At 54.9% G+C, this 23523-nt stretch overlaps 2 protein-coding genes across 13 annotated transcripts; one reads left to right on the forward strand and one right to left on the reverse strand.

The window, feature by feature from the left end:
- The first annotated feature begins 423 nt into the window (after positions 1-423).
- Positions 424-15094, forward strand: TKFC (triokinase and FMN cyclase). Of its 2 annotated transcripts, XM_072638807.1 has the most exons (18): positions 424-984; positions 1367-1487; positions 7325-7514; positions 8470-8580; positions 8668-8849; positions 9418-9496; positions 9969-10058; positions 10205-10239; positions 10328-10412; positions 11230-11319; positions 11560-11676; positions 12020-12139; positions 12234-12371; positions 12606-12712; positions 12867-12970; positions 13097-13130; positions 13231-13320; positions 14265-15094. In XM_072638807.1, exons 2-18 carry the CDS (start codon positions 1485-1487, stop codon positions 14424-14426), a joined length of 1737 nt encoding a protein of 578 aa, XP_072494908.1. In that variant the 5' UTR covers positions 424-984; positions 1367-1484; the 3' UTR covers positions 14427-15094. The 2 variants fall into 2 exon arrangements, with proteins under 2 accessions (XP_072494908.1, XP_072494909.1); XM_072638808.1 differs by lacking the exons at positions 424-984; positions 1367-1487 and adding an exon at positions 6846-6948.
- A 1262-nt stretch (positions 15095-16356) lies between these two features.
- CYB561A3 (cytochrome b561 family member A3) lies at positions 16357-23499 on the reverse strand. 11 transcript variants are annotated; one of them, XM_072638819.1, is made up of 6 exons: positions 23216-23499; positions 20656-20846; positions 19591-19799; positions 19048-19202; positions 18566-18719; positions 16357-17796 (listed from the first exon to the last, which is right to left on the reverse strand). In XM_072638819.1, the coding sequence occupies exons 2-6, from the start codon at positions 20840-20842 to the stop codon at positions 17773-17775; spliced, it is 729 nt and encodes a 242-aa protein (XP_072494920.1). In that variant the 5' UTR covers positions 20843-20846; positions 23216-23499; the 3' UTR covers positions 16357-17772. The 11 variants fall into 11 exon arrangements, with proteins under 11 accessions (XP_072494920.1, XP_072494923.1, XP_072494915.1 ...); XM_072638822.1 differs by having other exon boundaries at positions 16357-17313; positions 20656-20752; positions 23216-23470; XM_072638814.1 differs by having other exon boundaries at positions 16357-17313; positions 23216-23470.
- Positions 23500-23523: the final 24 nt, after the last annotated feature.

Here is a 23523-nt window from a genome sequence, read left to right on the forward strand (position 1 = left end):
CCCCGATGGAGCGCCCCCCCCCGTGGAGCCCCCCCATGGAGCCCCCCCTCCCCGATGGAGCCCCCCCGCCCCGATGGAGCGCCCCTCCCGTGGAGCCCCCCTCCCGTGGAGCCCCCCCATGGAGCCCCCCCTCCCCGATGGAGCCCCTCCCCGATGGAGCCCCCCCTCCCATGGAGCCCCCCCTCCACGATGGAGCCCCCCCTCCACGATGGAGCCCCTCCCCGATGGAGCCCCCCCTCCACAATGGAGCCCCCCCAGATGGAGCCCCCCCACCAGGGAAGGGGAGCCAGGAGCACCCAAGGTTTAGGCACGAGGCTGCCAGAAACAGCTTCCTTTACAAACAGCCCAAGCCAGGGCAGCTTGGCACCGGGCAGGGCCTCTGGCACCACATCCCTGCCCTGAGCCAGCTCAGAGTGCTGTGTGCACGTCCCCAAATACTCAGCATCCTAATCCTTGCATCGGAGGGAATGGCCTAAAGAGGCAAAGTTAGGGGTGATTTTCACCCTTGGTTTGTTTCCTGGGACCTCAACCTTTATCTTTGCACCTTTATCTACTTTCCCAGAGGAAAAAATCTAGAAAGGAACATAGGCTGGAAAAAATCCTATTTCTTCATATTTTCAGTTGAACCAAAAATAATTCAATATGCTTCCACACAAGGTATGCCTCATTCTGCATCCGTAGTCCACCACATCTCTGCCAAGAGGAGGGAGGCTTGCTTCACCATCAGACCTCCGGGTCACCATTCCTATCCCTTTCTTTTACAGATGGGCAAATGTTAGGCCTGAAGGGGGTTAAATGACATGTCTGAGGTCACGTAGCTAGCCATTAACAGTCAGGATTCAAACACAAATCCCTGACTCTTTCCACTGCACTGAACCGCCTGCTCCATCTCCCAACTTTAGGATCCAGGAGCAGCTTCTTCTAGAAGCCAAAAAAATAAGCAGTTTTTTTCCTTCCCCCTGGGCCCCAGGAGGTCACTAGCAGGTATTCATGCTGACCCACTGGGGAGCCTGCCCAGACTACATGGGATGTCCTTGTCTTGAGCATTGGGGGCCAGCCCTACTCCCAAAGATTGGATGGGTGCCCCAAATGGATTTTCCTGCTGCAGAGGGAGAGGATTTGGGGCATGTGCAGACTTTGGTCCTTCTCCCTCTGTACCTCCTGCACCCCACTGTTGGGCCACATGCTAGAGTTTGGACTTAGAGCCAAGTCCCTGTGGGAGCAGGATCCCAGCAGGCTGAGAGCTCCTGCTGGTGCCCCTTTGCTTGATGTGGCCCAGCCCCTTCAAAGGCCAGCCCCCCTTCATCTGGGTCTCCAAATACTGCCTCCTCTACGCTTCTACCCATTCACTCTGGCTGTCTCCTAGGGCTGGGCAGGTGTTTCCCGCTTAGAAGAGGCCCACGTGGATGGAGTAGCCCCAGAGGCCCTCCCTGGTCCAGAAGGACTCTCTGTGGATTGTGCTTCTCCTAGAAGTCCTGCCCAGCATGGTGAGTTCTTCAGGGCGTGGAGGGAGAAGGGAGCTCAGGGTTCAGACAGGGACCAGCGGTGCCCGGTCTCAAAACATGGGCCAGCTTCCCAGACCACAGAGCAGAGACCTAGATTGCATCCCCTCGGACCTTGGCTCCTGGCATGGCTGAGAAGCCCTGTTTCCCGTCTGAGTTTTGAAAGTAGGAGAGGCGGCAGGCAAGGTGGCAGTAGGTAGGGGCCTGTTGGCTTCAGTTCTGTGGATTCCCAGGCTGGAGGTCCACAGTGCCTTCCCTCTCTTCATTATCCTGCAGACAGCCTGTTTATACCTACTTATTGTATCCCCTAGTAGACTAGGCACACCTTGAGGGTGGGCACTGCTTTTTGCCTCTTGTTGGGTCCCCAGCTAGCATACACAGCACATGCTTAATAAACATTTACTGACTACCAGGTCTCAGGGCTGGCACGGGGCCATCCACAAACTCCCAGAAAGCTATGAGATCCTGGCACAAGGCTAGTTTGGGTCACATTCTAGGCTGAGTTGAGTGACTGGACCCCCCCAAAGTTGAGCAGGGGTGCTCCAGAGCTGAGCATGTTGCTGACTAGGGAGGATGCCAGGCCCCCTGGACCTTGCAGTCAGGCATACTGGGTTGTGCTGAGTTCAGGATTCAAGTCAAGCCACTGGCACTGAGCTGGACAGAATCAGGCTCGGACCTGGCTTCCTCCATGTGTCCTGGGCTTTGTAACTATCACAGTGAGCTCTTCCCAAGACACCCATGGCCCTCTGGTCCATCTTCCTCCTAACCTCAATGCCGATGCTCATTTTCCATTCAACAAACACTTGTTGGACTCCTGCTACATGCCAATCCCTGAGCCAGGCCCTGGGGACATAAGTCCTTGTCCTCAGAGAACTTACATTGGGCTTGGGAGGGTGGGGGGGGATGCAAGTTATTACAAAGTAATTTCAGGAGAATCAGGGCACCAACCTCAGAACGGGGGAGGTGGTCAGGAAAGCCCTGGTGGGTTGGTCACATCATTGGTGGGAGGCAGCATGGTCATGGAAAGGATGAGGAGGCAGGAGATACCCCTGCTCTGTGATCTTGGGCAAATTCTGTGACCTCTTTGAGTCTTCACTTCCTCATTTGTGGCCTGTGTCACCTTCAGGCCTGGCAGGCTAGCTGCCATGGGCATGGTGCTCTGGCCTGGCACTCCTCTCCCAGGTGCACCCCTGGCCCCAGACTCCCCTGAACTGATCAGGGCTGTTGCCTGTTTGTGGTCAGAACTCCTGCCCTTTGCCTCTGTCCTCCTGGCACACGGGCTCTTACCTGTCCCTTCCTCTAGACTGAGGCCTCTGGCCTGTTTGCGATGGGTCTCATCTCACCAGAAGGCAAGAGGTCACAGGTGGCAAACAGGATCATAGAGGCATGAATTCAGAGCTGGAAGAGGCCTTTCATTTGTCCCCCTCATTTAGTGTAAGATTTAGAGTTGGGGACCTGGCTTGGCTACTGTGCAAGCAGGGACCTTGAGCAAGCTCCTTAGCTTCTCCCTGCCTCAGTTTCCTCTTGTGTAAAATAAAGGGATTGGTGAGAGGATCTCAAAAGAGCTCCTCCAGCTCTGAATCTATGATGACCACAGGGCCCAGCATACAGTAAGTGCTTAATGAGTGCTTGTGGATCTTTGATGGGTTGATTCTGTGACTTCTCTGGGTCTCAGTTCTCTCCTCTGTAAAATGAGGGAGCTGGACTGCATGCCTCCATTTCTAGATCTCTGTCCCTTCCAGCCTTTAATAGACCCAAGCCTGAAGCTGGGTGAGAACGGCTGTAATGTCACCTTTCATCCAGTAGAAGGCGATAGTGGAATGATCTGAATTATTCCAAAGATGAAGAGTCGGTATTTCTATAGGACTTTGCAGGTTTGGGGTGTGCTTTCCCAGCCTTTGCTCCCATTTGGCCCTCTGCAATGGAGGGAGGCCCTGGAGGCTGACCTCCAGGTGGTCCCTGTCCCTCTCAAGTGGGAGGTTGACTGTACAGCTCCTGGTCTGCCCAGGACCCAGGCTGATGTCCCAGGAGGGATGGCAGCTGAGGGGAGAGGCTACCACTTCCTGGCTCCTAGGATGTGTGATAGATCCGGATTGTGCATTGGAATACTGGCCTGTGACCTTCTCACGGTGGGACCTGAGGCTAGCCCTTTCACTTCTCCAGCCTTGGTTTCCTCATCTGGAAAATTAGGGCATCCCTTCTGCCTGTTAGTCTGTGATCCTGTGACAACCAGGTTCTGGACATCACAGATTGCCTAGAGCACCTTAGCATGTTAGGCAGGCTCATTCTGCATGCTGAGGGGGGAGTCGAGTAAGGTAAATCTGGAAAAGAGCCTAAGAGCCAGGTTGTGGAGCTTGTGAAGAGCCAAGTGGAGGAGGTTATCTGGTCCCAGACGTGATAGGAGATTGTTTGGTGTCCTTAGACTCCAGCTGGTAACTAGTGTGAGACAGCCAGAACTTTGGCCCAAGATATAGAAATTGAGAGGGTGCTGGCAGACCTTCAGTGGGCCAAAACCTTGAACTTAGTACCCAGTTAGCAAGGATAATTAGCTCAGATAGCTGAAGCCCAGGTGAATAACACCCTGGCCCCCAGCCTGCTCTCTCCCCCTCCATGAAAGTGCCCTTGAGTGTCCCAGGGTCTCTGTCTCTGCTGCTGGACAGTAGTTAGGCTGTTTCTCTCCTGAGGCCTTGCATCTTGAGTCCCATGTTCCTACCACCCCCTAGCCCATTGTGTGATAATTGATTGTTACAGCTCTGGTCTGACCTGTGCCTCAGGAAGATGGCGTGAACAGCTGTGCGGTAGATGTCTTGGAGAGGGGAGGGATAGAAGCTGGGAGACAAAAAAAGAATCCCTGGTGATAGTCTAGTAAGAGGTAATAAGGGCCCACGTAATAAGACAACTGGCTTTGGGAGTGGAGAGAAGGGGGGACATATGAGACATGTTGTGGAGGTAGAATTGAAGAGACTTGGAACCTGCTTACCTACTGTGTCAAAAGAACAGCCACCAGATCCTGCCCTCAAGGAGCTTATGTTCTTTTGGTAAGAAAATAGTACGTGCACAGAAATTTAATGATGAAATAGATGCAAAGTAATTTCAGGGGAGGGCTAATAATAGAACAGGGCCTCTGGTCAGAGGAGCCTGGTGGTTTGGTACTCACCTGGATGGGCAGGAGAACTTGATAAATGATGGTCAAAGCAGGGGGCTTTGGACAAGGCACCCTGTTCATCAGAAGCTTGAGGATTCTGCCTCAGGCAGGAGATTATCGTGCCTTTCATAGTAGCAATGGGAATATTATTGGTCCTGATCAAGAGGGAGAAAGATGGCAGGTTGGGAAGGGGAAAGACAGGTGTGATAGAAAGCAAGGCCAGTGTTAAAGGTCATGATCTGTGGAGTTCTGGGGCCTGGCTGATTATAAATAAAGAGGCGAAGTAAGTTTGTGGTACTCAACTCCTGGTCAGTCAGGTCTGTTCTGCCCTAGACCTCACTCCAATGTTGAGATTTGTGTCTGACACTCCACTCTGTATTTGCTCATCCACACCAAACCAGCAGTGGCAGATTGGGTCCCCAGAGAGAGAGAGTGAGAGAGCACGCTATTATTTTCAAGATTTGAAGGGCAATCCTTTGGCTGACTATCTTAATTCTGCCTCATGAGTCCCCACTAGTATGATTCCCATAACCATGAGATGGTAGATTTAGTTCTTTAGCAAAGGCATTTACTCAAACATTAGCAAGAATGTTAGTTATAACATATTTCACTCAAAACTGGTATGTACTCTCTCGCAAATACACGCAGGGCCTGTTAGGGAGAATAGACCTGAAATTCAAGTACAGCGGTAACAAGGCCCACGTGGAGGAGCACATGGAGCCAAGGCTACTCCCAGAACAGCTCACACAGCTGGGGCTCCATGTCTGTCTTTCTCTGGGGCAGAACTGTTAAACTGGAGTGTGTGCAGAACTAGATTAAAATGTAATTGGGAAATGTTTAACAGAATAAATCACATAATGTTGGTTTGTAGTTTTCTAAGTCAGTTCTATTTGTTTTTGACATTACTTCTCTAGAAGGTCCTCAGGAATTTCACTGTAGGCCATGTTGTGGGTAAGGGATGAATGTCTCTGTGGCGTGCTCCTCACTGGGTGAGGTATCTTAGCTGCCTAGATCAATCCAGTGTTGGCTTCCCAGAGAACTTCGCTACTGCTCAGAAGGAGCCAGTTAGGCTGCTCTGCCTGGGAAGGGGCTGCTGGCTATGTCTGAGCAGGCTGGTCCAGGCAGGTCACCCTGAAGCAGCTCAGTGGCTACTGTGTGGAGCCCATAGGGCTGACCTCCCTGGGACACGTCTGGACGATGCAGTACCTGGGCCATGGGCCCTTCTCCTGGCCCAACATCCATGACTCATTCTTTGATGATGACTGCACTTGTTTCCAGCTTTAGCCCCTGGTAAAGTGGCTGGACTGTACCGAGTTTTTGTCATTTAGGAGTTCTACAGCACTCTTTTCAGTTTAACTAGAGCAAACGAAAGAATCTTAGTTTAGGATTAGCAGAGGTCTTTTCCCTTTGAGCCCCTCAATTCCCCAGTTCTGAGATTGTCACCTGCAGGTGGAAGGTAGGAGACATCTTGCCTCTCCTATATATTTACACTGTCTCCTGGCTCAAAACCCCCTCCCCTTAGTAGGCCACTCTCCTATTCATAAATGTAATTAGTTTGATGTGAACTCAGTCAATTCTACCTCCCCTACTTCTGCCTGGGGTCGCCTAGGTAACACAGTGGATAGAGTGCCAGGTCTGCAGGAAAACTCATCTTCCTGAGTTCAAGTCTGGCCTCAGATACTTACTAGCCGTGTGATCCTGGGCAAGTCACTAGACCCTGTTTGCCTCAGTTTCCTCATCTGTAAAAGGAGCTGGAGAAGGAAATAGCAAACCATTCCAGTATCTCTTCCAAGAAAACCCAAACAGAGGCATGAAGAATCAGGCACAACAAAAATGACGGAACAGCAGCATTTCTTTCTAGAGTTAGTGGGGAATCTGGAGAAAAAAGTATGAATGTAGTTGGTATTCTGGAGGTGGGATAGTTGTTTTCAGGGCCTCTTCACATTCAGGTGGGCTAGTCTAGGTTCTCTTTCCATTTCCACGTCTCAGTCTTTTGGAGACTCCCCGGGACATACCCTCCATTCTCTCCTGTCTCACCTATTAGAATAAGCCTTGGTATCCCCCTCTCCTTCCCTCCCTCCCCATTTCACCCACTGCCAGACATTCTTCACAAAAGCTCATTGGTTGGCTGGGCCTGGCCTTGGAAGAAGAGGAGTATTTCAATCCACTTGGCTCTGGACAAGGTCCTGGACATGCAGATAAGATGAAGCAGCCTCTGCCCTCCAGAGAGACTTCCGCTGGTGGAAGGGATGTGTGTGAGGGCAGAGTGAGGAGATGACAGGATGACATGGGAAAGGAAGAGTAGGTACATGTGGAGGGGGGCAGTCACACTGAGCAGAGCCTTGAATGCCAGGCCAATAATGAGAAAATTCCAGAGCACTTTACTTACATACATTATTTCATTTGATCCTCTCAGTCCTGTGAAGTAGGTGCAGTTATATTCCCCATTTGAGTGGTGAGGAAACTGAATCTGAGAGATTGTTGCCTGGGTTCTCACCCCTAGTAAATGTCTGAGGCAGGATTGAATTGGGCAATGGCTCTGAGGACTCCCCTGATGCCAATCAGCTGTTCTAGCCCAAGGAGTTGAAGGGAAAGGACCCCAGAAAACACAGTGGGATGTTGAAGGGTAAATGTTTCTTTGGGGGATATCCTGACTCCTCTCTTTCTCTCCCAACAGTCCTCCAAAAAGCTGGTGAACTCTGTGACCGGCTGTGCCGATGATGCCCTGGCCGGGCTGGTAGCCTGTAACCCTGACCTCCAGATTCTGCAAGGACACCGAGTGGCACTACGCTCTGATCTGGAGAGCTTGAAGGGACGGGTGGCTCTGCTGTCAGGCGGGGGCTCTGGTCATGAGCCTGCCCATGCGGGTGAGGAGCTGGACAGAACAAGGGGCCTGTGCCAGGCGGAGGGCTTGGGGTGAGATGGAGGAGGATGCGGGGATGTTAAGAGCAGCAGGGACCTTAGAGCCAAGGGGGAGAGAAGCAGCTGTAGGCAGACAGGCGTCCTCGTTGTCTCCTGCCTCTGCGCTTTCTTCCTCACTTAAAATGCTCTTTCTTTCTGTAAAAAAATTTATTTTAAAAAACTTAACAAGAATCTTCTCTCCCTTCCATCCTCGGTCTCCACATTAGGGGAAAAACTTACCTTGTAACAAAGAAGCATAATCTAGAAAGACAAATCCCCACACTAGGCATGCCCCAAAACGTGTGTTGCTTCCCATATTTTAGTGCCTGTCATGTGCCGGGAGGTCGGAGCACACCTCATGCTCAGCTCTCAGAATCACTCCCAATTAGGTCTTAAATCCCGCACAGTTCTTAGTCTTTTCAGCATTGTTGCCAGTGTATAAATTGTTCTCACTTCCATCTGCATCAGTTCAGACCAGTCTTCCAAGGTTTCTCAGAACAGTGGCCCTCGCTGTTTCTTAGAGCACTGCAGTATTCTATTACATTTGTGTGATGTGCACCTCCTGGAATTGCTGGGTACTTCATCAGGCTTTCCAGGGAAAGCTTGGTGCTGAAAAACCCAGGGTCACTGCCATCCTCCTGCCCTGAGGCATCCACCTGCGGGGGCCTCAGAGAAGCTCACGTGGGCTGCTCCATAATAGAGCCTGTCCCATGTCTTTCCTGAAGCCTTTTCACACGTGTTGATCTTGTCTTCCCAATAAGACAGTAAGTGTTTGAGGGCAGGGACCATCTCTCAGACTTTTGGACTCCCCAGGGCACTTTGTGAAAGGTAGAACTACTAAGAACAGAGGAGGTGGGGTGGGGGCCAAAGGGATAAGGACCCTGCCAAACACAACCCCCATCTTTGCCTTTCTCCCTCCAGGTTTCATAGGCAAAGGGATGCTGACTGGGGTCATTGCTGGTGCGGTGTTCACTTCCCCAGCGGTAGGCAGTATCCTGGCTGCCATACGGGCAGTGGCTCAGGCTGGCACAGGTATGGCAGGGGTAGACTCGGGAGGGGAAGGTGGGAGAACTGGGGGGGGGGGGGGGGGTCAAGGCTTCCTCTCTCTGGCCTCTGCAGCAGGGACGCTCCTTATCGTAAAGAACTATACTGGGGATCGACTCAACTTCGGGCTGGCCCGGGAGCAGGCCCGGGCGGAGGGCATCCTGGTGGAGATGGTCGTCATCGGTGATGACAGCGCCTTCACCAGCCTGAAGAAGGCAGGCAGGAGAGGCCTCTGTGGCACTGTACTTATCCACAAGGTGGGGGCTCCCAGAGGACAGGGTCTTTTTGTGTCTTGGTGCCCTGCGCCCAATGTCTGCACCTAATAGGCACTTTAATAGGGGTTTGGTGAATAAAGAGGACTCCTCCAGGATGGAAGTCCACCTTCTTGGGGGGCTGCTTTCTCTCTTCCCCTTTGCCCATACTCTCCCCTGTGCCCTGATCAGCTGCAATGGGGTGCCCTCTTTCACCCCTACCTGGGATTGACCAGTGCAGTCAGAGCCAGAAGGTGCCTCCCAGGTCAGCTCAATGAGAGAACTGAAGCTCAGAGAGGGAAATGACTCAGCCAGGGTCACAAAGGTAGTAAGTAGAAGAGCCAGCTCTAGTGTCCAGGTGTGCCCCCCCTTTGACACCCCCTCCTCCCCCCGGGTTCTATCCTGCCCCAAGGCGAGTCAGGCCAATGGCGGTGACTGTGAACTTGAGGGAGGCACCTCATGAGGGAGGTATCTCTCCTTCCCATCCTCCCTCCATCACCCCTGGCCTCCCTGCCCTCTGCCCGACACTGTGTAGTCACACATCCCTTGGGGACTTGACCTTATATTGGTATAGGTGGCAGGTGCTCTGGCTGAGGCAGGTGTGGGACTCGAGGAGATTGTTCATAGAGTGAGTGCAGCTGCTGCAGCCATGGGTGAGTACTGGCCTGGGGCAGGGGGAATAGGGGGACCATGGGTGAGTACTGACCTAGGGGATGCCTCCCCATCCCCTGGCAGGAAAAGGAGCATTATGGAAGGAACAAGATCTTTTTTTCAGGAAGGATGCCAAAGCTTGAGTGCTTGTAAGCCAAACTGGGCATCTCTGGTGAGCTGCTGTAGGGTCTAGGGGGCTCCTACTCTCAGGCACTGGCCAGCTCATCCCCATTCCCCGTGGTAGAGATCTTCAGGCACAGTTTAATTTCACCTAGCTGAGGCTCCAGCTCCATCAAGTGACCCCTGGGATCTGGGGCCAGTCTAGAGTCTGTACCCCACAGGGCCACCCAGAGCAGAACAGGCACTCCCTGAGCGATTCAGTTGCTCATCAGTTAAGAACTTCCTCTGTGGACATCTGCATACCCTTCTGTGCCCACACTCTTGGTGCAACATGTCCTGTCCTCTTCCCTGTAGGCACCCTGGGGGCGAGCTTGTCCTCCTGCAGCATCCCAGGCTCCAAACCAACCTTCCAGCTTCCTATTGATGAAATGGAGCTGGGCTTAGGTAAGGATGTGCCCCCACCTCCCCCACGGCCTCAGGCATCTGCCCATTGCCACTGACATCCCGTTGGACCAGCTGCTGTCACGTCTCTCCTCAGGCTGGGGCTGCCACTCAGGTGCTCCCTACAGCCATGCTTCTTCTTTCCCTAGGGATCCACGGGGAGGCTGGTGTGCGTCGGCTGAAGGTAGGTGGGTGGTGGCTTGCTTGGTGGTCACATTGCTCCAGAACAAGGTCTAGCCCACAGACCCCTCACTGTTGCCTCTCACGCACAGATGGCCACCGCAGATGAGGTGGTTAAGACAATGATTGACCACATGACTGAGCCCTCCAACGAGTCCCATGTGCCGGTCAGGTCTGGTGAGTCCACTGTCTGGAGTAGGGGTGGGACCTGAGCTGGGCAGATCCTCCCTGGCCTCCCCCACACCTCCAGGGTGCTGTCATATCCTTCATCTCATCTCTCAACCTTTCATTGTCCACATGGCCACCATGTTAGCGACGTCCCTCGTCACTTCCCCTAGCCCATCAGGGCAGGCTCTTCACTGGCCCCCCAACTCCATCCACAGACTGTTGCCAAAATCGGTCTTGACTCTCCCCATCTGCTCACCCAACTCCAGAGACTTCCTGTGAATGGCCTCTGGGAGGACCCTTTCCAGCCTGGCTCCAACATATTGCCCAATGCCCTGCTGGACATTGCTCTCCCTCTCCCACTCAACCAGACTGGCCTTCTCTTTGTTGGTTATATGTGACACTTCATCTCCAGGCTCCACACCTTTGCTCTGACCTTTCCACATGCCAGCACCTCAGAGAGTCCCAGAACTCACTCCCCTCCTTGGCTCTGCTAGCACTCTCCCTCCCTCCCTCTCCCCCAAACTGCCTTGTACCTAACCCTTGTACACATCTGTAAAATGGGCACGGAGCAATATTGGTGAAGCACTTTACAAACCTTTGGTTGCTGCAGAGAGGCTGTTATTATCCCATTTGTAATCACTCACATTTGTCCTCATCACCTCCCTCAGAACAGAAGCTTCTTTGGGGAAGGAGTGTTTCCTTCTCTACCCTCACAGCCCCGCGCCTGACACAAACCACATGCTTCACTAACAGCCCTGTTGAGACACTGATCACTCGATCGATTGACTGCTTTGCGGGGGCTGCTCCCCTGGTCTGATGCCCACAGGCTCTTCAGTGGTGCTGGTTGTCAATAACTTGGGTGGCCTGTCTTTCCTGGAGTTGGGTATCATGGCTGATGCAGCAGTCCGCTGCCTTGGTGAGTCCCAGAGTGAGGGCGATATCCCTCAAGGCGCCATCCCTGCACTGGGGAAATGTGAGCAGGAGACAGTGATGAGGGGCCCCCAGGAAGATGGCCCTCTGGAGTGAGGTCTCAGGGCTCTCTCAAGGTCTGCCCATAGCCCCTCAGCCTCTTCCAGGCCTTACGCCTACTGCTCTGGCTTCTGTCTACTGTCCTTGCCCTCCCTCCTCATGCTGCCTTCTGCTCTGGATTCCATAGAGGCCCGTGGTGTGAAGATTGCCCGTGCCCTGGTGGGCACCTTTATGTCAGCACTGGAAATGGCTGGCATCTCCCTGACCCTCCTGCTAGCAGATGATGCCCTCCTTAAGCTAATAGGTGAGGAGCCCAAGGCCAGGGTCCTGCAGGCCTGAACCTCTCCCTGTGGGCTGAGGGGACCTGGGGAGGCTGGTCAGACATGGCCCTTCTCCTAGGTCAAGGGCAAGGCCAGGGTCCTGGTCTCCCCAGAAAGGTTACTCCCAGCTTTTCCTTCCTGGTGTCTTTGACCTCAGGGGAAGGTGGGATCAGGCTTCTCAAATCTTTCCACCCTCTCCACCAACCCCCAGCTCTTCTTCCTATGAGGCAGGGAGGCTGAGAATCTCCTCTTCCTGTGTCCCTTCAGCTTGGAAAGCTACACTACGTGGCTGTGCCAGGTCTGAGCCTGTCTCCTGTTCATTCCCAGATGCTGAGACCACGGCTTTGGCCTGGCCTCACGTAGCCAGAGTGCCCGTGACAGGTCACACTCGGAGCCGAGCAGCCCCTGCTGAGAAGCCAGAGGGTGATGAGCCAACAGTGACGGGAGGTACCCTGCCCACCGCTGGGGGGATGGCACAGGACTGCTCAGCTCTGGCTCTCCGGAGCACTGGGCCCCCTCCCCACTGGCCTGTTTTTGCCAGGTGCTGGCTCCCAAAGGGCAGCTGCCATCCTGCAGCACGTGTGTGCCACCCTCCTTGGCCTGGAAGAACATCTGAATGCTCTGGACCGAGCTGCTGGAGATGGCGACTGTGGCACCACCCACAGCCGAGCTGCCAGAGGTCACTGCTGGAGGGACAGGGGAAGAGTCAGGGACTTGTGGGCCTCCACCCCGCTCTCTTCTTCTCCAGAAGGGGGAATCTCCCAGGCCCCACTGGGTCTTTCCCTTGGATTTCAGCCCCTGATTGACTGTGAATGCTTCCTGGGTTCTTCAGGAGCATGGGGGTCTGGGGCACCTGGGCTTTCCCTCCCCACCCCCTGCCACCATATTGCTCAGTCTCTCTTTGCCTTTTCAGCGATCCAGGAATGGCTGAAGGAGGGCCCTCCCCCCAGCCGCCCTGACCAGCTACTCTTTGGCCTGTCCCGGATTCTCCTGGAGAAGATGGGAGGTTCATCAGGGGCAGTAAGTGCTGGGGAGACATGCCTATTGTTGGGAGAACTTGGGGGCAGGGAGCCAGGGCAAGATCCTGGGTGGTTGAGCAGGTCCAGTGCCACAAATGCCAAGGTAGAGGCTGAGCTCTCACAGCCTTCCCCTTGGGCTTACTTCTGGTCCTCAGCTTTATGGTCTATTCCTGACTGCGGCTGCCCAGCCACTTAAGACCATACCTGGCCTCCCAGGATGGACTGCTGCCATGGATGCTGGCCTGGAGGCCATGCAGCGGTGAGTCACCTCATCCCTCATCTCAGGGAGACAATCCCTCTTCTCTTCTAATGGGTGAACGTTGGAAGGCCGGGAGGCCTACTCTGGCCATGACTCCCTCGAGCTCTCTTCTGCTCTCCCTGACAGGTATGGAAAAGCTGCTCCTGGAGACAGAACCATGGTGTGTATGCCCACTGCCCCCTTACTCCTTGTTCCCTCTAGAGCCCCCACCCCACCACATTCCCCTCCCCATCTCTGTTCCTCTCCCTTGCCTTGGGCAGCTGGACTCACTGTGGGCTGCAGGCCAGGAACTCCATGCACTGAAAACGCCAGGGGCCAGTTGGCTGCAAGTGCTGAGTAAAGCAGTCAAGGTGAGTGGGTCAGCAGAGCCCAGGAGGCCGGGAGGCTGGCCTTGAGATTCACCGAGAACATCTTTCATGCCCTAACTTCAGGGCTGAATTCCTCAAGAGGGCAGAGAGGTCATCTGAGGCTAGACTTGGAACAAGAGCAATGTCTGGGGACAGAGCCAAGCCAGCAAGCACTTGTGGAGCACTCCCACATGCCAAGGACTGTGCTGGGCCCTGAGGCAGTGTGGAGCAGGGGCTAGAGTAAGGAAAACTTGAATTCAAATCCTCCCTCAGAGCCTGCAAGCTGTGTGACCCTGGGCAAGTCACAGAATTTCTCTGTGCCTCAGTTTGCTCATTTGTAAAATGAACTCATGGCCTTTTGCATTCTTCTCTCTCTGCATCCTAATCTTTTGAGCCGATGGCATATTCTAAGGCATGTACTATGTGTGTGTGTGGGGGTGTACAGGTAAGTACATATGGGACGGTTAGGGAGGGGGGAGCAAGCTCTAGGGGCTGAGGGCATCAGCCCAGGCTTCCCACAGGACTTGGCTCAGGAGCTAAGCCTTGGAGAGGAAGCTGGTGAGGGACTCTAAGCTGTGGAGGTGAGGAGGGAGACAGCCTGGGCAAAGGCACTGAAAGGAGATGGAGCTCTGCCCTGCGCTGAGAAGGGTTTAAATTTTTGAGGTGACAGAGATGACATGGTCAGGTGTAAGCTGGAGGTAGATGAGGAGCAGAACCTTTAGGGGGAGGCCATGGCAGGGGGCAGGGCAGGCAGTACAACTAGAAGGAAATGTGTTTGGGCCACGCAGTGACCCAGCACATGGAGATATCCACGAGGCCTGGTAGTGCGGCCAAAGACTTCGGGGATACTGGCAGAAAGGGAGTAGCCGTGCCCAGGAGAGCAGGACCTCGTAGCTAGCCCATGGCCCCCAGACTCCAGTGCTGAGCCCCTGTGCCTTCTCCTGCAGAGTGCCGAGGCCGCAGCAGAAGCCACCAAAAAGATGGAAGCTGGTGCTGGGAGGGCCAGTTACATCAGCTCAGCCAAACTGGAGCAGCCGGACCCGGGGGCCGTGGCAGCTGCAGCAGTGCTCCGGGCCATCCTGGAGATGTTACAGAGCCAGAGTGTGTGACTCACCTTCCCTGTCCTGTCCTGTCCTTCTCCCTAATCCCAGCACCTTGGCCAGTGCCACACAGTTGCTGGGGGGCTGGGTGTAGGGGGGGGGGGCCTCTCCACAGCTTTAGTGTGATGGCCACTGTCCAGCCTGACACAGCCTCAGGTTTTTTATGAAAAGGACCCCTTTGCATAATCATGTTTTAAATGCACAAAATAATCAGAGTACAAAGGAAATCAATTATACTGCAATATAGATATCAAAAGGTGATTTTCCCCACACCCAAGGTCTAGATCTCAGGTGAAGAACTGTTCTCTGTTCTCAAAGACACTGTCCCCTCCAGTCATCCAGGAAGCCCTGATTTTAACACCCAGAAGTAGGCAGGCTGTTTCTGGCCAAGGGAAGACTGGTTGTGGAGCTTTACAGTCACCCAGCCCTGGTCCTTTTGGCTCTGACACAAAGGCCTGAGTTGGTTCCAGACCTAGCCTGTTCTGCTCCCCATCATCCTCTCTCCTTCCAGGGAGGGTGGAGCAGAGTGTGGCAGGGCCCCAGCTCCTCCCAGATGGCCAGTCCTATGCCTGTACCTCTCAGGGTTAATGTGTTTTTAAGCATCTCTCTCGTAAGCCTTTTTGTCAACAAAGTGGCAGAGGGCTAAACAAAATAAATCATGTCCAATATGCAGCTAATTTGGTGTAATGTGGTGGCTACTACCTTCCCTTCCTTTCCTGCTATGCCCTCTGATTGCTGAAAGCCTGAGCCAGAGGAGGGGATGAATCTGCAAATGGTTGGTCTCTTGACAGCCATGACCAAGAGGAGAGCTGTCAGATTCAAACTTGGTGCCCTGGGGTTTCCACTCCTCAAAGCACATGCCCAGTGCAGGCAAGAATGCCAATGGGGACATCTCTGATCTAGGGCACACGGAACCTGTCTGCGGATACAGTGAGTGGCCAGAGAACCAGACGTGTCGCTGATGGGGGTGGGAGGGCCAGAGGACCCACAAGCTCCACTTTCTTGTAGGCCAGGAGTCACGTATAAGGCCAGTTCTCACCTCTTCCCAAACTTATCAAAGGTGACCGGCTAAGCCCTGGCCTGACCAGGAAGAGAAGAAGCCGAGTCAGCCACATTAGGCCCACTGGGCAGAGACTTGGGCCTCCAGGGGCTTGAAGCGGCACCATCGTGTTACTGAATGCGTAGCTGATGGACCAAATAGAGAGTCTGAGGGGAGCCCAGAGGGGCAAAGACCAATGTCCAGCCTGGGGCGGCTCTCTGATAACAGCTGTGACCACAGAAGATGGCCTCCAAGCATTTCACCCAGGGACATTATAGGTGCTTGAGCCACACTCTGGGAAACTTTGTTGATCTTTGAATATAAAGTAGCAGCCTTAAGGAATGGTCTAAACGTGCAATGGGAAGGATGGTGGCCTGGTCACTAGGAAGGGCTAGTTGTAATCTGTGAAGGAGAATTCTTCGGTTCTGTCCTTGGGCATAACAGATAGGAGCTTCGACATAGGGGAGACACAGACTGGCTATGGTCCTGAGACAAACCACTTAACTCTGGGGCCCTAAGCAGCTAAGACAGGTTAACTGCTATCCAGTTTGGGTAGAAGAATTTCCACACAGAGTTCTACAGACTAATTAAATGCTCAGGCCCACCAGTCCCTGCTAGTTTGGACCTGCACTGATGGGAGGGAGGGTTAGCTGAGATCCACAATACACAGAGGCCCTGGCAGCTAGGTACGGGTCGGCCAGCTTTCACAAGCTGTCTGGGGCTCCCTAGACCAGGAATCAGGCCCTCAGAGTCAGCTGGGACCTCTGAGACTATCTAGTGCAACATGCCCTCTCCAAACTCCCACATGTGGAAGACTAGGGCACCCAGGAGAGAGACAGCCCATTGTAGGCCAGGCCTATTCAGGATCAGCAGGAAGCCAGTCAAACTCAGACCAGGAAATGCAGTAAAAACAACTTTAATGCTAAGAGCTAGAATGGAATGTAACAAACATACCCCTCCCCACCCCCAGTTTTGCAGTTCCCAAGGCTTCAGCCTCAGTACTTCAGATGGGGCCTTGGGCAGATGCCTTGGAGGACAAACACAGCCTTGGCAGGCTCAGCCCCAGATTACATTAAATAAACCCGGCTCTAACCACAACTGTTAGAAAGTGTGTTTTCCCCTTTATTCAAGGCGAAATTTGCTGATATCCTCCTGACAGCCTGAGGGCCATGGATCTTTATAAACACATTGAATGAAAACTTTCAGGCAGCCCCCAAGGGGCTGACCCCCACTGCATCCCGGCCTGCAAACACCAAATGCTCGTAGAGCCAATGAGATCACCAGCACCGGCCTGCGTTTGCTACAAGTCCATACTAATTGTCCCTCTGGGCACAGAGAGCCTAAGCCCTCAGCCAAGCGCAGAGGAAGGAGGAGAACCCAAGTGGCAATGGGGAGGAGGATGCCAACTTCCTTTCCTTGACAAGACCAGCAACAGAAGACAGGACTGTCAAGGAGGGAGGAATCACCACTGTGAGGGCTCAGACTGCCCTGAGCCCAGGGAGAGGGCACTTTACAGGGATGCCACTGGGACAGGGATGGGTGAAGACACAGTTCTGGGAGCTGGATGGTCCTGGAGTCTCGTGGCACTGCTGGGCCAATGGTGCCGTCTCCAGGAGTGTGAAGATGTCCTGAGGAAGGGTGCTGGGGGTGGGGGGGGTGTTAGGAGGCTGAAGCTGATGGGCCAGGAGCAGGTCCCAGCCTACTGAGGGTTGAGGGCCGGCAGCCCTGTTATTAGACCCTGCCATGATGCAAGTTTCTTGGGAGGACAGGTTGACAGAGTTACTGCGGTGGCCCAGAGGCAACGGGCATGTAAGCAACCGGGTAAGGCCGAGATTCAGGGCCCAGCTGGAAGCGAAGCTGGAAGGAGCGACAGTCACAGCGTCCCCATTACTTTACAGAGGTCTGGGAAAGACACTGAGGGGGCAGAGGACCTCCCTTCCATGTGGGATGGCTGGGGCCCAGCCCAGGCCCGTGGCTGTTGAGGGGCAGAGAGGGTCACCCTGGACACAGGCCCAGCCCTTTCTAACTGCTAGCAGTCTTGCTCCTGCCTAGCAGGAGGGAGGTAAGATCTGTACAGTGAGGCTACTCAGGGTGTAGCCGACACTGACAACACAGCAGGGGCTTGGTGAGATGGGCCAAAAGGTGTAGAAGCCAGCGCTGTCCCGAAGCAGGTGAGGAGCCCAGCGCTAGCGAGCAGGACAAGCATAGAGGTCAGAAGAAGCCCAGCCCTTTGCAGGGCCATTCCAGAGCCCCCAGCAGAGCAGAACTTGGGGGAGGAGTGCAGCTGGTGCAGCCTGCTCTGGGGGCTCTCCAGCTTCACTCCCCTTCATGCAGCAGAGGCTGGAAAGAAAGTTCAGGAGATGTGGGTCACTGTCACTTGCCTCAGGCTCCAAAGACCAAGGCCCACCACCAGCAGAGACCCCACTTGATGCAAAGACCCTGCCCAAGCCACCAATCTTCCCAAGGAGACATGTTGATCCAGCCCAGAATTCCAACCCAAGGCACAAAGCCCAAGCCTACGGGCTCCACTCATCCCCAAGTACCCACTTGGCCCCAGCCTACCAGTCACTAAGAAGCCACTGGTAGGGAAGAGGCAAAAAAGACCCTTATGGAGAATGGGAATCTTCTCTTCTCTGACCTTTGCCCTTGTCCTTGCACAGGGCAGGCCGGGGCTACCAAGGTCATGGGAGGAGATAGGCCTATCTGTGTCTTCTCTCCCCAAGTGCACCCCTCTAAGCATCGCCAAGTATCAAGGTGAGAAGGGGCCCGAGAGACCTTAAAGCAAGGTAATGGAGGCCTGCCCTGGAAGCTGGACTGTTCTACTACTTGAGTGACTATGAAAATCACCTCCCGGCCCTGGGCCTGTTTCCTTGTTGATAAAATGTGGGGTGTCTGTCCAGCTGTGACACATCTATGACCCCTGCCCAGGGTTACATGGTTGATGTCAGAGACAGGCCTTCAGTTTTGTTTCAATGAGCCATCATATTCTCTCAGGACCTGCGGTCCCCATCAGCGTCCTCGCCTCTGCTGGCTCCAGCCCCTGACCCCTAGGCTCTTCCCCCAAGCCCTCACTGCCCTCCCCTCATTCTCCAGCCACATGGACTTGTACCTGTCTGTCGGTGAGGATGCCTGGTTCAGGCCGTTTCCATGACGAGACCAGGAGGATATAGAGCACAATTCCCACAAACATGACCACCATCATTCCAGTGGTGTTGGCAAAGCAGGCCTCCGGGGGGAGGCTGGAATAAGCAGTCCCGTTCTTCCTGTGAGGCAACAGTGTTGGCTCTCCCTGGACCCTCCACCGTGACTCACCATCTGTCTGCCCAGTGTAGGCCTCCCCCATCACTAAGGCTCAGTGAAAAGGTCTTCCCCTGAGGTTTTTCCTAAGTGTCAAGACCAGGGACTATAAAATCCTAACAAGTCTGATCAGTTTCTGCTATGATGCCGTGAACCCTGCAGGTATCTAGGAACTGACTGGCTGGCGACCCTCTGTCCAATCAGGAGGCAGACCGTCCATCCTAGGGGGACGCTCTGTGGACATCACCCCCTGCCCACCTTGGTAGGACAGCCAGGGCCCCAGGGGAGACTCACAGACTAAAGAAGAGCTTCTCATTGATCCCAGAGAGGACAGAGGCCATGGATAGGGACAGAATGGCCACCCCACAGAAGACGTGCACGGGCTTCAGGAGGCTGCGGAGGCGCAGTGATGCCCAGGGCAACAGGAAGACAGCAAAGCCCAGGAGCCACTGAGGGAAGAGAGCCGTGGGTGCTGTGGAGGGAGGAAGCCAGCCAGCTCCCCCACTTCTCCCCACACCATCTTTCAGGCCCAGGACACCCCATCTATGCAGGGCAAGCAGAGAGGGGGCCTCAGATTCAGAAGATGCGGGTTCTAGTCCTGCCTCTAACACAAACAGCTGTGACCCTGGGCAAGGCTCTCGGCAGCTCTCTCAGGCCATGGGTGGGCATCTGCCTAAACACAGAGAGGTCTTGCACCATAAAGTCCCATGCCTTTAGTTATGCTTATTCTGAGCGGGCATGCTGGCACGGGGTCCATCCGGAGGTCAAGCTCCAGCTCCACAGCCCCACAGACCCTCAGAAATGTGCCGATGGCCCCTTCAGGGGAGGGACACCCACCTGGCAGCCAAAAAGTGCCACGGCCGTGATCCCCAGCCAGCTGTGCAGGGAGTAGAGATTTGCGATGTTGTTGTGGTAGTGGAAGTTAAAGACGGCGACCAACCCCAGCACCGCCAGGATGAAGGCTGCCAGGTGCAGCGCAGCGTGGAGCAGCTTCCATGGCAGCTTGGGCCCCACCCAGGACTGCGGCAAGCGGTACACCAAGGAGGCTGTGGGTAGAGCAGAAGCCAGGGCCCATTCCTTATTGTGGGGCCCTGGGAAATGGGGAACAGGGTACCCCTAAAGGTTTTTTGACCCTTGAGTCAACGTTAGGCCCATGCAATCCAACCTCCTCATTGTTCAAACAAGGAAATTGAGGCTCAGAGAGGAAGTTCTTGCCCCAGCTCCCTCCCACAAGTAGTGCACTGCAGAGGTAGGGCTGGAACCCAAGGCCTCGGACTCCAGGTCCATGGGTCTTTTCACTGAACCCCCCCAATCTCAAGCCAATCTAAGTGCCCGACCCACCTGCCTGTTCTGTGCATCCAAGACAGAGAAAAGAGCAAAGATCAGGCCCAGGTCAGCCCTACAGGGCAGGAGGCGGGGGCCAGGGCAGGGCATGGATTCCGGCCTCTACAAGCTGCCAGGAACCACGCTTCCCAGCTAGTGCTGGTGAGAACCTTGGTCACCAGTGTGAGAAGCTCCAGGCCAGCTGTTCCCTTATAATATTACAGAGCTGCTCAGTCCCTACTGAGCTCCCTAAAGAATACTAACTCCTATTTCAATGGCCCTGGAGAGCTTAGACCAATGAGCCCCACAAATTACAAAGTGCTTTCTTTACGGTAATCCAGTGAAGGAGTAAATGATCTAAGAATTCTGGAACATCATGCCCACTGGACAGATGAATAAACTGATGCTCAGGGATAAGTCCAAGATGACACAGGAAGCTGCAGGGTCAGGGTGTGACTTCAATTTCCAAGTCAGTGATCCTTGAGCTGCTCTCCCCACCAGAGGGCCAGTGTGGGGACCAGGAAAGGGCCCATACCTCCCTCTGCCCCCTGCCTTAAGGCCCGTCCATCCCCTACTCACCAGCCCCATACAGCACCACCATACTAGTCACCATCAGGACTGGGTGCCAGTTGAACATGAGGTTAGAGCCATCCCAGCCAAAGCCACCACGCCAGCGCTGTACCCAGTAAACCGTGAAGAGCACACAGAGGGACCCCAGGGTCCCCAGCACCAGGGAGAAGAGATAAAAATGTCTCATGGTCATCATACTCCTGAGGAAGGACAGAGCAGGTCACTCACTCCTCGCTGGGGCCCTCTCTCACCCTCACCTACACAGGTACTCAGTACCTTGTCCAAGTGTCCCTGAGCAGGCTGAGTCAGATTCTAGCTGGTGAAGAGTGGGCGGAGCCCTGCCCTGACATCAAACAGCTCCTTAGGTCCGGTTTGGGCTGGAGCTATGAGGACAGATTTCTTTGCCAGAGGGAAAACAGGGAGAGGGAACGAGTGTCCAGACCTGCATGTGACAGCCCCTCGGCCCACATCTGCTGTCCCTGCTTCTGCTTTCTCTAACTCAAGGGAAAGTCCAGAGGAAGAGAGAGAAGCAGCTGTCATGGTCTAGGGACCACGAAGTCTATTTTGAGATTTCCCACAAGAGCTGCTCAGGAAGGGAAAATTACCCAGAAGCTCCTGGGTCATCATGGGGCATGGTGCCCAGACCTCTTTGGGACCTCTGCCCTAGGCTGCCATTAGGAAAAAAGCCAGCCTGGGGGCTTGGGAGGGGGGATGTGGACACAGTCAGAGCATGGGCCTCGTCTGCAATTTCTATTGGGCAGCCACATCAATCCAACCTCCATGTGGCTTTGAGCAGGTCATTTCCCTTCTCTGGGCCTCAATTTCTCCAGGGAAACATTTGAAGTTTCTCCCTGCTCAAAACTCTACCCTTGATTTATGAGTATGTGGCCAGCGCCCTCAGAGTTCATGGCACAGTGCAAAACTTGGTGGGCTCTGCCTCACAAAGCGCCTGGAGAACTCAAAGAGAACTTTAACCAGCACCAGCTAACCAGTCTCCCAGTTCCCCCAGACTGGGCCGGCCACCTCCTGTTCCTGGGCTCCCTGTGAATCCGCAGCTTGGACAGGGAAGCAGCTGGGCACTGAGCCAGTGAGCCCAGAGGAGGGTCCAGAGATCAGTGAAGGGGAAGAACAGACCAAGAACTTCCACGAGGTTGGCACAAGGACATCATGCCCCAGATATCCTGGTAGCAACATGATTTTTCATATCAGGTTCATGGGTTTGTGACCCCTACTCTTGACCCATCAAATGGGCTAAGGTACAGGAGTCACCAGCAAGTGAGAGGTAGAACATTCCCCCCCCCCCGCCTCCGTCCCCCTCCCCACCCTACAGGAGACTGAAGCTTTGCAGGCTTCCTGCCATCTGCTCTGCCACCCCCGCCCCAAGAAGCCTCTAGATGTGACCTGGAGACACTGAACCCCACCACACAATCCACACACCGGCCCTATGGGATGTCATTAGCCGGCCTACGATCATGCTTCACGACCAAGACAGCACCAAGTCACCAGGGAGCCTCCAGATGCGACCTTCAGAGATCACATCACCCCAGACAGTAAATCCAGTCACCTCCTGGCCTTGGGGCCCGCCCTGGACTCTGACTCACCTCCCTCCAGCCAAAAAGGTGCCCAGGCCTGGCCCTTCCTGAAGTCTCACTGTCCCCTCTGCCTGCCCAGGTAGGCCCGGGGGGCAGAGAGCTCCCCACAGCACCTGGACCCTCTGGGCCACCTCTGTTCCTGGAGGCCCTGGGGGCCCAGAGCTCCCCACAGCACCCCGATCCTCCAGGCCAGGCCCCTCCAGGGCCCTGTGGCTCCACCACCACTCAGCCCAGACACCTCCCCGTTACAGGCTGGTCAGGGTCCCCCACCCCCCACTCCTGGCTTTCCAAATCTGCCTCTAGGAACAGCCCCTGAATCAACAACGTTTAGGGAGTTGCCAGGCCCTCCTCCTCGCAGGGCAGGCTGGCACACAGCAGTGCCAGCCCTACTTCAAACACAAGTAACTACAAGGACAGAACGTTAACTTTAACTTGGAGGGAACAGATTTCATATGGCCAGGTCTCGGAAGGTCATGACCTCCAGGCCCACCCCTCAGACGGCGCGGGGGGAGGGGGAGAGTCCGAACGCCTAGGGGCAGCAGGTCAGAGCCAGCCACGTGCACGTTAACCGCCCAAGGGTGCAGACACCCAGCCTTCCGAATTCGCTCCCGGGAGCCGGGGATCCTGGGCCAGGAGGCAACCACGCTCCCCTCCCCCTACTCCAGCCAGGCCCGAGGCAGGACGGGGGGCGGGGCGGACTCCCTCACCACCCCAACCCCAACCCCAGCCGGCGTGCCCCGGGGCCTTTCCGGCCTCGATTCAAAGGGTCTGCTGGGTTCGGCGGCCTCTCCCAGGCTTCCTCTGTTTCCCCAACTGCACAAAAGGCTCTCGGCCTGCTCCCAACTCCTGTAATCCTATAGGGGAACTCGGCCAAACTGGGACAGCCCCCTCCCCAACCCACCACTCCGTTCACGTGACAGCCAGACGCCGTCCCAGGGGCTTCTGGGAAACAGAGTCCCACAGCCTCAATTACTTACCAGAGACCGCCTCCAAAGAGCTGGGGGGCAATGCCCCGCCTCTCCCTTTTATAGTATACCAGAACTTCCGGCTTTGCGCGAATCACTTTGGGAATTGGAGTCCCATAGGTTCCACCCACCTACCCAGACTGCTTTTTCCCACAGAACTTCCGGTCCCTCGCGAGGCAGCCTGGGAAATGGAGGTCTGCAAGTTTCCTGCGACCTGACTCTTATCAGTCAGACTGCCTTTTATTATCCCTTCAGGGATCTTACGTCCTCGCGCGAGGCAGCCTGGGAAATGGTGTCCAACGCCTCCGCACGGGCTCCCT

The sequence above is a fragment of the Notamacropus eugenii genome, chromosome 2, assembly GCF_028372415.1.
Source record: "Notamacropus eugenii isolate mMacEug1 chromosome 2, mMacEug1.pri_v2, whole genome shotgun sequence".
In the NCBI taxonomy this organism is placed as follows: domain Eukaryota; kingdom Metazoa; phylum Chordata; class Mammalia; order Diprotodontia; family Macropodidae; genus Notamacropus; species Notamacropus eugenii.

What these genes read in the sequence shown, in the direction of transcription:
- CYB561A3 (XM_072638814.1), bottom strand. Translation starts at nt 20,842, where the DNA reads ATGATGACCATGAGACATTTTTATCTCTTCTCCCTGGTGCTGGGGACC. An exon ending in GGTGGTGCTGTATGGGGCTG is followed by an intron (nt 19,800 to 20,655) that starts GTGAGTAGGGGA and finishes CTCTACCCACAG; the next exon opens with CCTCCTTGGTGTACCGCTTG. An exon ending in GCATCCTCACCGACAGACAG is followed by an intron (nt 17,314 to 18,565) that starts GTACAAGTCCAT and finishes CGCTCCTTCCAG; the next exon opens with CTTCGCTTCCAGCTGGGCCC.
- TKFC (XM_072638807.1), top strand. An exon ending in TGCAGCTGCTGCAGCCATGG is followed by an intron (nt 9,497 to 9,968) that starts GTGAGTACTGGC and finishes TCTTCCCTGTAG; the next exon opens with GCACCCTGGGGGCGAGCTTG. An exon ending in TGAGCCAACAGTGACGGGAG is followed by an intron (nt 12,140 to 12,233) that starts GTACCCTGCCCA and finishes TGTTTTTGCCAG; the next exon opens with GTGCTGGCTCCCAAAGGGCA.